This window comes from Buteo buteo, chromosome 23 (assembly GCF_964188355.1).
Source record: "Buteo buteo chromosome 23, bButBut1.hap1.1, whole genome shotgun sequence".
Taxonomy (NCBI): Eukaryota; Metazoa; Chordata; class Aves; order Accipitriformes; family Accipitridae; genus Buteo; species Buteo buteo.
The window spans coordinates 14494308-14510251 of record NC_134193.1 but is presented as its reverse complement, the minus strand read 5'-3'; the positions used below and the strand labels follow the sequence as shown (position 1 = coordinate 14510251).

At 44.8% G+C, this 15944-nt stretch overlaps 1 protein-coding gene across 1 annotated transcript in view; it reads right to left on the bottom strand.

Annotated features, from left to right (window-relative positions):
* The window catches only part of PAPPA (pappalysin 1), a 181131-nt gene that overhangs the window by 68182 nt on the left and 97005 nt on the right, over positions 1-15944 (bottom strand). Inside the window, exon 10 of the mRNA XM_075055166.1 lies at positions 6222-6418. Within this exon, the coding sequence (XP_074911267.1) occupies positions 6222-6418 (197 nt within the window). The remainder of the gene's footprint in view (positions 1-6221; positions 6419-15944) is intronic.

Below are 15944 nucleotides of genomic sequence, written 5' to 3'. Positions count from 1 at the left end.
CAACCGAGTCTTGCTCAAGGCAGCCTACCTAGAAATCCCATTTGTCATTTTATTTTGCTTCCGAGACCTCCCCAGAACACTGAGATCATTCCTGAGCAGGAGCCATGGCACTGATGTTAGCACACATCTTTGTAGCATCCCTCACCTTGGTGTGGACCCTTCATATGGATCACCTCCTCCAACAAGGCAAAGCACCAATGCAAATGTGAGAATAAGGACCAATGGAGTTCCTTTGGCAGAAAGGTTGCAAAATCCAGCCTTCCCAGCAAGACAGGTGGGAAACAAGGTTTCTAGCCATTAAAGCAAGGAGTTGGTGGGACAGTTTTCCCGTCCGCTTGTACTTGGAATGGACAGCCAAACTGTGCTTGGATAAAGACTGATTAATTCACAAATGGGATGGTGTGAGGTGGCTGACAGAGCTAAAATGCAGATTTAATGTCCCCAAACCCTTCCAGGGTTTGTCTCTGCTCCCAGACAGTGACTCTCAGCAGGCCCTGAACAGTTTGCTTTTTATCCAAGATATGAATATTTCCCTTTCAAGATGTCCTGAACTTCCTAGTCCTGGGGAGATCTAGGTTCAGTAATGCCCAGTGCCTGCAACATCTCTGAAGGGTATTGAGGTTTAATCCTCAAACAGTAGCTTTACCTTCCTATGGTCCAGTTTCCACCTCTATTAAATGAAACAGAAACCAAGCAGTGTGGCTCTGATAAAGCTTAATTAATCCCTGTGTATTGAAAAAATATGAAAAATATCATCACTTGAGCCAAAGAGGGAGCATTCCAGCCTGAATTTGCCTGATGGTCAGGGCCAGGCTCGTGATGCAACTCTCCAGCCTTCAGGCAAAAGACCAAATTGGCTGGTTTGTAGTATCCAGGGGAAGGCTGAAATAAAGACGAAGTTTTGGACCCCCTTGAACTAACTTTAACTTTAGACTTGGACACTCTGTAACCTAAGCTGAAGCCGTTTGGTGGATCAGCCAGTACTGGAAATGAGCTCAGATACATACAGCAAACCTACATTCCTCTTGCGACAGCCTGTGCACAGTGTCCAGTTCATCTTTTTCCAGAACTGGTCTCTGATCACTCATGGTTCCTCCATTAACAGTTTTTCTTAGTGGGATTCTGCCCTCATCCTCCAGAGATTAGCGGTTCAAAGCCTGGCTCGGCTATAAATAACAAAGACATTTGCAAAGCAAATCATCTTATTAAAAATAGGGATTTTTTTATCCTTCCAACCACAACAAAACTCTTACCGTTGAAGAGCGACAGTACTTGGCTGTGAATTGGGAAGTTCAAAAAGGGCCACTTGCAGAGCCGACAGACAGACACCCTCCCTCTTCTCAGCAAGATCACCCCAAAGGAAAGGAATGGCTTCTCCATTAAAAGTTGCAGGTTTCCTCTCTTCCCACTCTTGTTCAAGATTACTCTATTTGTTGGCTTTGCTGGATCTTTGGGGAATTATCTTTAGCGTTATATTTATTAGACAGAATAAAACTGCGTGGCAGAGAACTTCATCATCTTTCTCTTCAATTTTCTTAATGGTATTTTCTTACCACTCTTGGAGCACTTGCTCTACCATGTTATTTCTTCTAGTATTCAGAATATTTTTGTGCTCCTGTCTTCTCCTTTTGTGGGCAATTTCAGACATACTGCAATTCTAGACATCTTTCTGCTGCTGGTGGAAGAATAGGTTTGTTACAGTGAGTTTGGATGAGTGCAATTGTGGGAACTGTAATAGGGGCAGGAGGGGGCCTCTGTTTGTGGGAAAGATGTAATAAGAATCCTCTTCCACAACTTCTTACTCCATAGCAGCCCCTGTGGGGTACCCAAAGGAGAACAGGGTGTGTTCATCAGTCCGGGAACAAAAACGAATCCCAGGATCTGTTTGTGCCCAGCAGCCTCGGGAAAGAGTCCGCTTTCAGTTAACTGTGCCTGAGCTGTGTGGCTTTTTCCATACAGGGGAAAACCAAGCTCAAACAATTGCATAGGGAGAAAAAAAAAATTTTTTATGTATATATATATATATATGGTTGCTTGGTCTAAACAACTTCTGCACAACTGGGAGGAAATGCAATGAAAGACTTCAGTTACTGGGGGACTGGCCCTCTAAATCATCAATGCACACAACAACTTCCAAGTCTGGAGCACACATTGCTGTGACAGGAGTAAAAAGTTCAGCAATAAGCCACCTAAAGATCCATTAGTCCCTTCTTATAATTGTCTATTATAAAGGCCCAAAGGGAAACCGCAGATGAATCAGTTCTCCAAAAGCAGGAGTGCCACCAGCAAGAGGAAAGGAGAAATGGTATCTCCAGCCTCCTGTGGTTGGTCTGCACCCACCTGCCTCTGTTCTGCTTGCCCAAGCCATGGAGCAACCCTCCTGAAACAGGCCTGTCAGAGGCTTCCTCCAAAGGCACATCTGTATAGAAAAGACACTTTAGCAAAATAACCAAATCCTTCCTGCTACTCCAGAGAGACTAACATATAAGCTAATGCACTCACCCAGCGTGAACTGTGGCAAAACAAAATTGGTGTGCAATGAGAGCATGGAGATTGAGTTGACTAAGGTCATTGCAAGACCCTGGTTTCTTGAACCCTACAGGAGACCCAACTTTTTACAGTGACCTAATCCACACTGCGTGTTCCTACTTAACACTCCTCACCGATGCAGCTTCACCAGTGACGATACAACAGGGATTGTCTGGGTAGACCACAAGTCGAACTCATGTCTTGTCAAGCCCAGGTGTGCTTAACTTGGTGTCAGGAGACCATGTCCTACCCCCTCCTGCTGGTAACAAGGAGGTTGACCCTAGCTTGGTACAAACCAGTCAGGGAAATAAGTCCCTGGGGACTTCCAATACAGAAAAAATTGCAGCTATTCACAAAGCAGATCAGCCAAAGCACCCTTTGTCTGACTGTTTATGCCTACTGGATCTGTCCTTCAACTCGTATAAATCTGCCCAGTGCTACTGCCTTTTTGTAGTCTTTGCCAGCATACACCAGCTGATGACTTAATGCTAGCATCAATAATCTTTAGCACAAGAAAGGCCCGAAAGGCCCTGAGAAATAAACAGCACTGTAGAAAACCCCACATAACCAGTACATCAACACTGATAATATTTCACACACAGTGGATGGCAAGGCAGGCTGTTTACAAACTCACAGCAAGAGCGGTAAGGAAAAGAGCAGCCCAAGAGTATGCAAAGCCCTTATTGCTGAATTCCTCCTGCAGTCGACAACAGGTACTGAGCAGCATCTGCTTCAAGATCTGCGGAGGACACCAGATTAGAAATCAAACTGTAAAAATACCCTGCATTGGTGCTCGCGTTTCTGTGCTGGTGCAATGTTGCTGACTGGTCCTCTTTGGCTCTAAATATGATGCTGTCAGTACTGAGAATATTTCTTAATCAGCACTGAAGAGTGGCTGCCAGGAAAGTAGAAGTGGCTGTCTATCAGTCTTGCTTCTGCAGAAAGAGTGGTTGTTTAAAGGAGGGGGCTGTTTGACCTTTACCATTTTTCAAATGTGTATCTCTTCGCCAAGACTGTGTCATTCTTTGTAAGCATTTTGTTGTTCAAAACAAATCTTATACTGTGAACTTTTTTTTCCCTCCCATAGTATGTTGCCATTCAGCAGCCTCATACTAACAAGTAAGGAACCAGCATGTAATATCCATCTCAAAATAATAAGCAAGTGCAGGCACCCTACTTCTAAGGAACAACCAACTGCAGAAACAGGCAATGTCATAGGTGGACTGAGCAAACAGGTGTGGGGTGGTCAGTTCGCAGAAGCAACTCTACAATGATAAGAAAGTGTTCTCCGGCTTGTGCTCATAAACAATCCTTCAACAGTAAAAAATTGCGTGCAGGCAGATATTGCTGAGAAATACCACAATAACAAGCCGACCTGCGATGCCTACTCCTCAGAAACAGCCTAGGCAAAACTATGACAGTCATGCAGAGAAACGGGTGTTGAGATGTCTAAGGATGAGAAACATTTTAAATCATGAAGGACATGCTTAAAATGCTTTTAAGCACCTTGAGAACGCTGGAGCAATTATGAGAAACGAAGATGGCTAACAAACAGGCAGCTTATGTATTCTGTATATTGCTGTGCACCGCACTCAAACATATCTTTCATAGCATTCCTGATGAGAAGCCAACACAAATGCCACTCTGATTAATCAGGAAACTACCCAGCAACAACACGAAAAGTTTGCACAACACCAGCAAGCACACAACCTACTCTGAAAGATATCTGGGTGAGGAAAGGTGCTCCTTTCATCAATACAAAAAACCCCTAAGGCTCAATGCTTGTGCAGATAATGAAGCCAAACATGTTTACACGCCAGTGATCATTACATGCAGTGATTAGAGGAGATCTCAGGTTAATTTTCATCTCCGCTAGCTAACAGACTGATGACCTGCTGCCCCACCTAACCTCTCCGGAGTGACAAGTCAGGTGCTTTCACAAGCCGACAAGGCTGTCTTGTTCCTGGGGAAAACAAAGACTTTCTCAACATATATGATTAAAAAGGTCAATGAACCCCATGCACTCAAACTGGTGTAATAGGACCAGCTGAGCTAAAGCAAAAATTCCTTTTGCTGGAAGTAAATAGCACACTGTTATCTCCCCAGGGGCCAGGCAATAACAGGAGGCATGTTCCCATTCACTCTGCCAGTGTGTGATATGCTAGTGCTCTGCCTATAAATACAACAGCTTTTTTTGCCCCCCCCCCCCCTTTTTTTAACAAGGCTGTGACAACTTCATCTCATCTGGGTACAACAAACACGCCTGAGTTGTGGCTACACAGCAGGGCTTTCTGTTGTGTGTGTGCACGGTGGTGTTTTTTCCACCACAGGACCATATGCTACCTACTGCATGGCGTGGCTGTGTTTCTACCAGTGCATTAGGAGAAAATCAGGGCAGCTCTCTGTAGCGGCTGCACAGGGACAGAGTGCTTGGGGACATGCACATAAAGCAGCACCTGAACGAGAGACAGCAGGCTTTGGACCGTACTCCAGCATAGGGAGCTCGAACGAGAAAGAAGTTACGAAGGCACTGGTAGGGGTCCAGAGGAAAGTTCCTTTTACAGTGTGAAATAATAAATGAGACCATGACAAAAAGGCAATACTGGGCTCGGGATTCTGTCTTGGTACTATGCCAGCTAACCACGCTTTGTGCATTTAAAACTGACCTGGTCATTAATTTGTTACAGATTTGTGCAATGTGAACAAGGCCAAGTCTCTTGGATAAAGATGTTTTCTCTTGCAAGCCAACTGGAAATGCTTAGCATTTACTGTTCACAGAGAAATCTGCTTGTCATATCTGTGACACGGCATTCTCTGCATTGCCCACTCAAGACACATCCCAAATAATTAGAGTGTAAGAACAACTTTGCTGTGTCAAACCAAAAGTCCACCTAATCCACTGCTCTATCTCTAGCAAGGGATGATGGTGGATGCTGAAGGAGGAATATATGAAGCAGCTCTCACCTATGATGATCCTTTCCCTGCAGTATCCTCTAAAAAAATCAACAATAAGCAGTGTGAGCTTTCCTGAGTCAGGTTGCAACTGGACTGTTGCATCTGCATTGTGTACAGCTCTGTTTTACAGGCATTTATCTAATGTCTTTTTGAACTCATTTGGATCTAATTCTCTCAGGGAGACAAAAGGTAAAGTTATGGTAACTGGAGCTATTTATGTTACAAAGGAGACATGTAAGAAGGGGGTTAAAGCTAATGAATGGCTTTGGGAATGGATGGGACCTTTCTCAGAATAGAACAATAGGGTGCTTTTATGAAACCGGGAGACAGAAAACACAAAACTATTAAAAAAGAAAGAACGCTCTTTTGTATTATTGGGCATTAGCCTTCAGAACTCATCGCTGCAAGATAGTACCCTGTGCTAGCTGCAGAGAGCCTGTCTAGTCTTTTAGGTGATGATAGTTAGTCGAGGTGACTCCTACACCTCCTATTGAATCAAACAGGTCACAACTTCAGCCAGTTTTTAGTTGCATGATTGGACCTGAATTTCAACTCATCACTACTAATCAGGCTCAGAAAAAGGGAAACTGCTGTCAGGGGCCTTCCTTGGTGAAGCAGAAAGTTAACAGGCAGGGGTAACATCACGTATGAACGCTGACCATCTAGCTACGCTCACGAATGTTGCTCCTCGCTGGACTTCACTTTCCAGGACAGAAAAGGGAGTATGCTTTCCTTACCTGGGTTGCTGCCGGCTGACCAATGACCACCCATCCTGGACACTGCTGGTCACTGTGATGTGAGACGGAGACATTGGAAGCCCACTGATCAAGGAAGCCTTTGGGAGTGTAAACACCACAGTCCTTGATGCTGGTCATTTGCTCAAATTCCTCGCATACTCCATCACCATCATGGAAATAGCACCTGCTGGGTTCATCTGCCAGGAGAAAGCAGAGAAGAGAAATCACAAAGGACTGGCTACACATGTCTGCAATCTAGTTGCTAGGACCCAATAACATCAGTGGTCATGTATCTGCTGGGCCAGGTCACTGGGAAGTGAATGCGTTGGTCGCTTCTAGGCAATAGCAAGGTGATTTTTAAAAAGCCAAGCAACAACAGTCGACTTTTGTATTGGGCAATTCCCCCAAGCTATTTCCTAATGTAAGGGGTTTTCTGCTTATTTTCATCTATCTCCATTTAAAAGGATGGAGACAGAAAAAAGCTGAGAGAGAAAATACATAGAGAGACAATGTGGGTGTTGGCATAATTCCACCAACTTGGATGGAAAAATGCCAACAGAGGGTCTGGTCTACAATGTTTCCCTTTTTGTTTTTAAAAAGATATCTGCAAAACAACAACAGCAACTGTGAATTTAGGGATGGTGAAAACCGCCAAGTTCACAGTTGTAGTGACCAAAGGGCGAAACAGATCTGTTTATCCAAAGAGCAGATACGGTATACATAGTGTGAGGGTAAGCTTGCCACATACACACACGGCTTCAACCAACATGACTCAGATTTGACCTGAAAGGATCAAAAGCAGCAGAAGACTTTATTATCCTTGTCCATTTATTCTGTGGCTTCTCTAATGAGACTGCCAACAAAGATGCCAAATTTTTGAGGTTGTTTCTGTAACACTGGCCCATTAAAAACTGAACTGAGATCCATCTACTCTTTTCAAACAGACTGCATAGCAATAATGACTTTCAGTCATTAGAGTACTCTGTGAAATGGAAACCTTTGACCTGTTGGTATCCTATTTTGTATTGTATTATCATTGCCAGTCCCCAGAGGTATCCAGTTCTGACAGCCTGTTGTATTTTTGTCTGGCAAATAAGCCTGCTGAAAAAACGGTAGGAAATTAGCCAGAGCTGCTAGCTGGACTGATGGAAACGATCCCTAAGGAGAGTCCTGTCGGTAGCATTGGACTATCTTGAGCTAGGTGTCAGAAAATCCAACGGCTGCTCAATTTTGAGCTACTTCCAAACTACTAAATCCCCTGTTTATTTTTCCTCCTAGTTTACACAGTGAAATACCATCATGAGCCAGAAAAAAATCAGTTTATTGCAATTCAATTATTTAATGACTTTCACTCCTTTTTCCTCCCTTCCTCTCAGTCCCCCGTGCAAAATTCCAGGTCCTTAAGAGAGTGTGACTTTGAAAGAATGGACAAGTCTATGTCATTACGGTTTCATTTCCTCACGACCTCTGTGGACAACTTGTGTACGTGGATAAGTGTGGGGAACTGTGTATTTGCCAGGCCAGTACTCCGAGCTGGTGAAAAGGGAGCCAGCATGAATCTGGAAGCCGTTCAGCTGTATGAGTGCAGCCCTGTGTCTGAGCGAATCTTCCCGGGGTGGCCAAACTTCTTGACCCTACATGTCACATCTTCAAATCTTCATATGGCTGGGAGCCACCAAACATATACCACACACCTCGAAGAGCTTGGAGGAGGAGTGCTTGGGAGAGTGCTTCACAGACAAAAGATGACAATGGCTCCCCAGGGTGTCCCATTACTCCACGGTGGGAGGGGGCTCGGGTGGATGTGCAGATGGGCCCTAAGGCAACCCAGCAGTGCTGGCCCCAGCGCCTGCTGCCTTGCCTCCTCCCACAGCTGGATTGCCCAACAGCCCTGATGCCAGCAGGGCCCTGTTACTCCTCATCTGATACGGACCCAGCTGGGAACATGTGCTTGAACTGCTCATGAATGGTACGTGCCCCGAGAGCCCCAAGCTTGGACATCCCCATAACATACCTTGTGTCTCTGCAGGGCTTATTAATGCTGGCACAGTGCTACACCAGTGTGGCTCATTCATCCCTGGGAGAGACACGCTCTGTGTCTGGCCAGCTCAAGGAAAGGGCAGAGGGAGCATGTAACTGTGATGGCCATGGAGACAAACCCTGTTCCCTCACCTTATCCCTCTGCATCTCTTATTCTGCTCCTCTCTCGGCAGAGACGTATCAAAGCGTAAGCCAGGTCTCTGCTGTACCCAAGAGCAGTAGGATAAAGCTAAGCAGCTCACCCACCTCAGAGCACTATGTCCCAGTTTGAGTGAGAGTCTCAGCAGAAATCTCTGAGAAATATTCAGCCTTGGAAAGACTGTGGTCAGCATCAAAAATCCTCATAAACACATCCCAAACATATGAAAATATGTATTTTTGGAAAAAGAGTTTCTTTGTTGTTTTATGAAAAGGGGCTTATTTCTGTAAAAAAAAGGAAAAAAAAAAAAGAAAGGAAAATACCTAGCATATTAAAAAGACCCAACCTTCAGCATATAAACATATGCACGGATACACACTTACAGTGAAACATTGGCACCCAAGTGCATCCTGCTACACACCCACACTGACAGAAACATTAACACACAAACACATGTACGCTCTCTTTACGCATACCCAATGCAGTCACCCCACTGATGCAAACGCATACCCAGAAACTCACAGCCTAATTTTAGGCATATGTGTTTAAACAGTGTTTCCCTGGCCTTCCTGAAGCACTGACTTATTTTCACGACTGGCCCTGAAGTAAGCACAACATTTATATAGCAACATACTCCTGCACTGGCTCCAAATGTTCCCTCCTAATGCGATGATAAACGTAATGGGCTTCTGATAAGATCGTGTGTTTGGGATAAAAGAATACTCAAGACCTACTCCAATCCGATGACTTAATTCATACTCACATGGATGGGAAGGCAGCCTTTGAATAGCTGTGATCCAGGCCAGTGTGTGATCCTAACAGAGGCTAATTTGTTCCTGATTATGCTTAAGACCCCAATAAATCTGTCTGCTCGGAGTCTGCAAAACCCGAGGGAGGAACCGAATGGAGAGACTGAGATGTCTGAATTAAATGGAGACTGCCTAAATGATTAACAAAGTCTTACTGAACTGCACTGTCATGAGCCCTTTGGCTGTGCTAGTCCTGGAGAGTCGCTGCACCCTGCCCTCCGTCGCAGTGCGGGTTCACTGGCTGCATGACACTGCGCACAAAGGCGGAGAGATTAGGTACCCGCTTGCTTTTGTGTGCTTTGAAAAATGATGGGGAAAAGGGGCTTTGCAACCCTAGCTTTCTTTTAAGGAAGATCTGTAAGTCCTACTGTTGACAAACCCTCCTGAAGCGTGCAATGCCATGCTTTGAGGCGAGCGTTGGTGAGAAGAGGGGAAGACCTTTTCTGCCCATGAGCTTCCTACTTCTGAGTGATGGCAAAGAGGGGGACTTCTTTAAATCCTTCCCAGACACTGGTGAGGTGACTGACGAGGGCATCAACCTACAACAGCCAAATTTAGTGCATCACTGGGTGGGCTGCCAAAAAACAGCAGAGGCTCTTCCTTCTGCAGGTGTTGGGCACCAGCTCTGATTCCTGGTTCTTACTGTGGTCTTGGATGCTTGGTAGATTACACGTTGGGCTTTACATTTTCATGAGCAAAGTGAAGAACGACCAGATTGTTTCTTCCTACGATTGCCCTCACAAAATAAAAACTAACAGGCTTCTTCCCTTTCCACAGTGGTGTGAACACAGCTCAGTTAAATCCGTAGAGTCGTACAGGCTCAAAGCCGGGGAGGGCAGTGTCAGGAGTGGTATATTTCTAAGAAGCAGTAGCTAACATCTTTATTTCCATAATGGTGCAAAATGCCTTTTCCGTTCTCTTCTCAACTACTGTGACATGAAATGTATCCAGGGCCTTGGTAATATGAGCTAATTTTTGTCTCCACAGAGCTCTATAGGCTCCCAAGATCTAGCAAAGGTCGTAGTGATGTATTGGTCATGTATGGCCCATGTCACGGACTATGTTCATCAACACCGGGACTTCTCACTTCAGAGTTGAATCTGATTTGAAAGAGATATGCAGGAAGGGAACATGAAGGAAATCTGATTTGTCCTCAAGGAAAAATGACTTCAAAAAATTAAAAAGCAGTTACCTGGAAATCCAGCTTAAACCTAGAACAGTAAAATGTCTGGAGGCATAGCACCTGGCAGCAGGAAACAGCATCTCTGGGGGATTGACAACAGATGCTGAAGGATCCTGAGCTGAACTCAGGGAACATGTATTCATTCAGGGAGCCCGAGCTCCTTTTCCCTGACAGTTCTTACTGAAGGCACAAAAATGCTGGGGCCAAACCAAAGTCCCTCTCTTGCCCTTGCTTAGGGAAAAGGCAGTCTCCGCTTCAGTGAAGATTTCTGTGACACCTGGGAATCCCTGAACACTCCGTGGCAGACATCAATCTGGAGAAGGGGGATTTGTTGGGGAAACAGATTGGCAAGACCTGGCCTGCTTCCTATTGCAGTCGGGCTTCAAGATCAAGAATGATCTTGAGGCTCTTGTGTGTTGCACCAGAAAATGATGCAAACTCCATTTCTCCTTGCTTCTTAAGCTGCCCGAGCACAGTGCAAAAGACAGCCTTTTGTATTGAAATATAAACCCCTCCTCGGGTTCAGAGATGAAAGGATGCACAAGGTAAGGCAGAGGATTTAGGGAGTACCTGGGAAGCACCTGCCAGACCAGGTCTGGGTGAGCAGGTAACTCCCCATCACAGTTACCTGTTCAAAGAGAGGGTAGAAAATAACCAGCGAAATGAATGAAGTCTGGCACAGATCAGGAAGCAGACATGCAGGATATACTTTTATCTGTGATAGGCAGCCTTCCACCTCATTAAAAAAAAAAAAAAAAAAAAAAAGAGAGGGATAAAGAGATCCAATGCATAGCACAGGGCACATCCTCCGACGAGGCTTTTAATGTCCGAGCCGCATAGTCAAAGTGCTGGGGACAGACACTTGGGGAGGCTTCCTGTTTTCAGCTAGAACGCAATGATTGGCATCAGCATAGTCTTCTTTTGTGCAATAACTACTGTTTTTTTAAAAGGCCAGACAAAAAAAGGAGTATTTTTAAGCTCAGCTGTTTACTTAGGGATGTTTCCAACTATAACAAGTTTCATGCCACATAACTATTTGTCCGAAAAAAAAAAAAATAGAAAAAAAAGGAGGGGGGGGGACGACACAAAAATGCAAAAGCATTGTCTCAGAGTAACAAATTCTTGGAATGGAGCAAGCTTCACATTTTAACCCCTGTAAGGTCTATCCAGGGGTGTGCAGGCCTTTTCAGACACAGGGAGGGCCAAATCACAGGCTTACTGAAGTCAGCAACTTCTGCAGAAGCAGGATTTTACCACCCTGTCACATAATCGACATCTCCAGCACTGGTGTTTATGTTCACAGATGAGAAGAAATGTATCCAGAGGTTTCTGTCACAAAAGGAGAAATAATTCCACTGCATATCACATGAACCCGGCGGCTGAGCAATCACAGAACCTGTTCCATTTATTTCTATGGGAGTTTCACCTTTGGCTTCAGTGGGAAGAGAGTGAATAACATGGCTTGCTTCCAGGATATCTGCTAATCTCTTCTTTAATATTGAAGAAGCCAGAGACAGAGATATTTCCTGCTACAGTAAAATATTCGAGAGTTATTTTCCTTCCTGGATGTTCTGATTTGAAAAGAGAAAAACCATTACACAGAGCTTGGTCAGACCTTTCTGAATAAAGTTGCATATCAATAAATGGTGACGTTTTCCTTCAATGAAATAAACCAGACACTTTGGAAATGAAGGCAACACAGGTGTTGCAATCTACTGCGGAACATCCAGGGGCCTCGCAGGAGGCTTTTTTCTCTACAGTATGACAATCGTGTCTGAGCATCTCCTGAACCGAGCAGGCAGGCATAATGCATTTGTGGAGCACGGCTCCCTGGTAATTCAGCTGCTTCGTGGAAATACATTCCTGGGCTTGTCCTTTGTCTGGCGTAACTCGGCTCATCGGTATGATATAGCGGTTGGAGCACAATAATTATGCAATTGATCTGTGTGCTGCAGACAGATACAATTACAAGTCCCTCACAGAGCCCGGCACTGAAATTTGATATTTCACCTCCAAGAACACGAGCCTTTGTCACTTAAGCGAAAGGATATTTTCCATCGCTAGCAGTGGTAGTAAGACGTTATCTGCTCTGTGGCTAGCCAACAGGAGCCAATGTGGCCTTCCCCCAACCCCGGGCAACCAAGCACGTTATAAAAGCACTACAACACATGTCCTCTTCCCACCTAATCTTGTTTCCCTCCCTGGGTGGTTGGATAAATCAGAAAAGCGGTGCTGAGAATATTTCAGTATTTTCTCAGGCTTACACAGATGTATTAGCTAAACGTGGAGACTGACTGAAAGTCTTGAGGCTTCTGTCACACAAGGCAGCAACCTCTACAACCACGAGCAGGCTGGCCAGTGTGGCCCTTCTCAACACCTGGCCCACTTGCTCGGGAGGCTGGGAAGGAGCCCAAGAGAAAAAATCAGTGGTGCCGTTCACCAAGGAAAACAAACTGCTTGTTTGTGCCTGTGGTAGGATGTTATTGCAAAGGAAGGTCTTGTGCTCAGCATCATCCTCAGCACAGCAAGTTGCTGTTGAGTCACAGAGGATACTCTAGGGAGGGAAGTATGACGAGCCGTGGAAGCCTCTCTGATCCACAGAGAGTAACGCATGAGGGATGCAACAAGCAAAGGAGTAATTCTTCTGTTGGGCTCTTATTGTAGCTGTGTCCTAAAAACCAAAGCTGGATTGAGCTGGGCTGGAGTCACTGGCCTAGGGAAAAATGCAGGCAAATACCACTCCAGCCCACATTCTCCCCCACAAAAAAGCTTCTGTCCTTTGTATTTTGCTGCCTGAGATGCCTGGTCTCTCTGCTCTGTGGCTCAGATGGCCCTACTAAGATTGCACTATTAATGATGGCAGTCTGAAAATCACTTTAAGAGACTTTATGACAATGTTGTGATTACTAACTTGCCAAATGAGTGCTTAGACATTTAAGAACATGTAGCCACACTCCCACGAGCTGCAGGAAACAGTCAGCTTCAAAGTATTTGCCCTAACTGAAGGATTCACACAAATATCGTCTGAATAGCCCTGGCCGGTAAATTCATTGCTATTTGCTATGAAATTCTGCTATAGAACCTCAGCTCCTTTATCGACAGCAACACTCTTTCCCAAGCTCCTTGGTCAATGCTTTAGACTTACTGATGCCCCGTGAGATGCTGAGTTTCACTTGCAAGGTGGCTCGGTTTCTCCCATGCTGTTGTTCTACTGAAAGCCCTCGGCAGGGTCAGCCAAGGCCTATTTAATGTTCGTGAAAGAAGGCAAAATCACCATTAGCTGCTGTGTGGGGCCACGGTTTCGGCAGTCAAAGCTGTGTTCCTGTGCAGGGGTATGAGGAAGGGAGGGGGAGAGGATGGGAGCGAGGCGCGCTCTCAAAGCATGCCCACAATGAATATGGATGGTCATCCATCAATTTATTTTAAGCACATTACTTCTCTGTCAGAAAGGGAAAAAAAGGAAAAAGAAAGAAAGGAAAGAAAAGACATATAAAATTAGGTTTGTGTCACTCATTTAACACTGCAATTTCCCTAGAGGATTATGCACCAAACAGAGATAGCAAGCTCATGAATATTAATCATTTCCCTGAATGCAATGCAGCCCGCCAAACAATAAGATTAGGGGAAAGTGCTATGCTTAATTTATGGATAATGGGAGAGGTAAAGGATAGAGCTCCCACAAAGGTAAGGCTCACAGCTGGAGGGAGAGGCCTCTGAGGAGGAGAAGGACAGATCCAGATTTGTAAGGTAGCAAAAAAACATCTGAGGTGAAGCAGGAGCGAAAGAAAAGGTGTTTAAGGATCATTGTCAAATTAAAATCATACTTCTCCCAGAACAACCACTGGCGACTAATGCTTCAAGCATGCCAGAAGTTGGTGGTAAATTCAAGAGCTACATATATTTATTTTCTCTTTTCCTCTACTCTGTGCCTTTCCTTTTATTTTACATCCCTGAGGCCCTGATCCAACAAACCACGGAGACGTGTGTCTAACCTGAAACATTCACGTTCTTCAGTAGGACCACTCACATGTGGAAGTTAGCGGAAGCGCTGCCCTGTTTTGCTGTAAAAAGGCTTTAGCGAAGAGCCCCTTATAAGCAAAGGAGATAAAGTGTAGCAATAACACCAGTAAGATGCAACTGAAAACCCCATAAATTGCCAGGCAAACGTAAGGGTAGATAGAAGTTCTGAAGCTACTTCCCAGCTGTGTTTCAATGTGTCTATCAGTCTTTACTCATCTCTTTTCATATTACTTTCTCTCCCCCTCCCTTCTTTTTTATTGATCTCTGCATCTTTTTTATTATATCCTTCTCTTTCTTCGGCACTGGTGAGCTAAATCAATGCCTAATGCACATCACACTCAACAAAAGGAATGCAAATGAAAGCAGCGCTCTTTTTCAATGTCTGCACATATATCTAGATGCATGTGTACAATGTTGGTGTGTGGGAGAGTGCATACCAAGGACAAGGTGCTCAGCTGCTTGTTAGACACCCATTTCTCAATGGTCTGGTGGGAATGGATCAAGTGCTAAAAAGCTCTGGGTTCCCACAACTGCAAATCATAACTCTTACGACTGGGGCCTGTTTTACACAGGACACATCGGCTTGAACTTGGCTGAGATCCACAGTAATCGCAGAAATCAGTTATCCCGAGAGTAATCAAGAGCAAGGTGAAAGAAAAGCAGCCAAGAGGTAGGAGAGGGGTGCATCAGTCACAGCGGACACGACTTTGATTCACTTGTCTCCTACAAATCAAAAGGCAAAGCGAAACTTTCCCCATGGGACCAAATTCTATGCAGAGGAGATAAAATATGCAAAATCTGCTATGCAAAGGGGAAAAAAAGTAGAGATGATAAATTTCAGGATGGGGAAGGGTGAGTGTACTGCAGAACTTAAAAAAGGAGTACTGCCAGATGCTTTCATTAATTAATTAATTAATCTCACTGTCGCTCTTCAGCGTGTTGTAGGAAGAAAACGCTATTAATCTTATCTGTTTTCTGTTACTCGGCTTTGTGTTCAGAGAAGGCCAGGACAGCCTGACAGTAAGACCACACAGTTTTCTTCCCTGCCTCCCTCCTTCCTTCCCCCGCGCCCCTCCTCCTGTGGCAGAGCAGATTGATCCACTGTTATCTGATTAGAGAGGAAAGGAGGAGGGAAAACAAAACCGAGAAGAAAAAAAAAAAGTCTAATTTTATTACAGGCACTAGCGCAAAGTGTCTTGAGAGCCTTGTGCCATTTATTCAAAGGAAAGTTGGACCAATTAAAAAAAAAAACCCTAAACCTCATGATCATAAAAGGCAAAGGGAGAAAGAGAGGCAGAGGAACACCTGCAAACAGGCTGCCTCCATCCTTGGAGATATCCAGAACACGGCTGGACATGACCCTGAGCAACATGCTCCAACTTTGAAGCTGGATCTAACTTTGAAGTTGGCCCTCCTTGGACGAGAGACCTCCAGAGACTCCTTCAAACCTAAATTATTCTGTGATTCATGGCTCTAAATCTAAAGCTTGGTGGTGTTTGCAGGCTCTGTAGTATTTGTCTTCTACCAAGTGA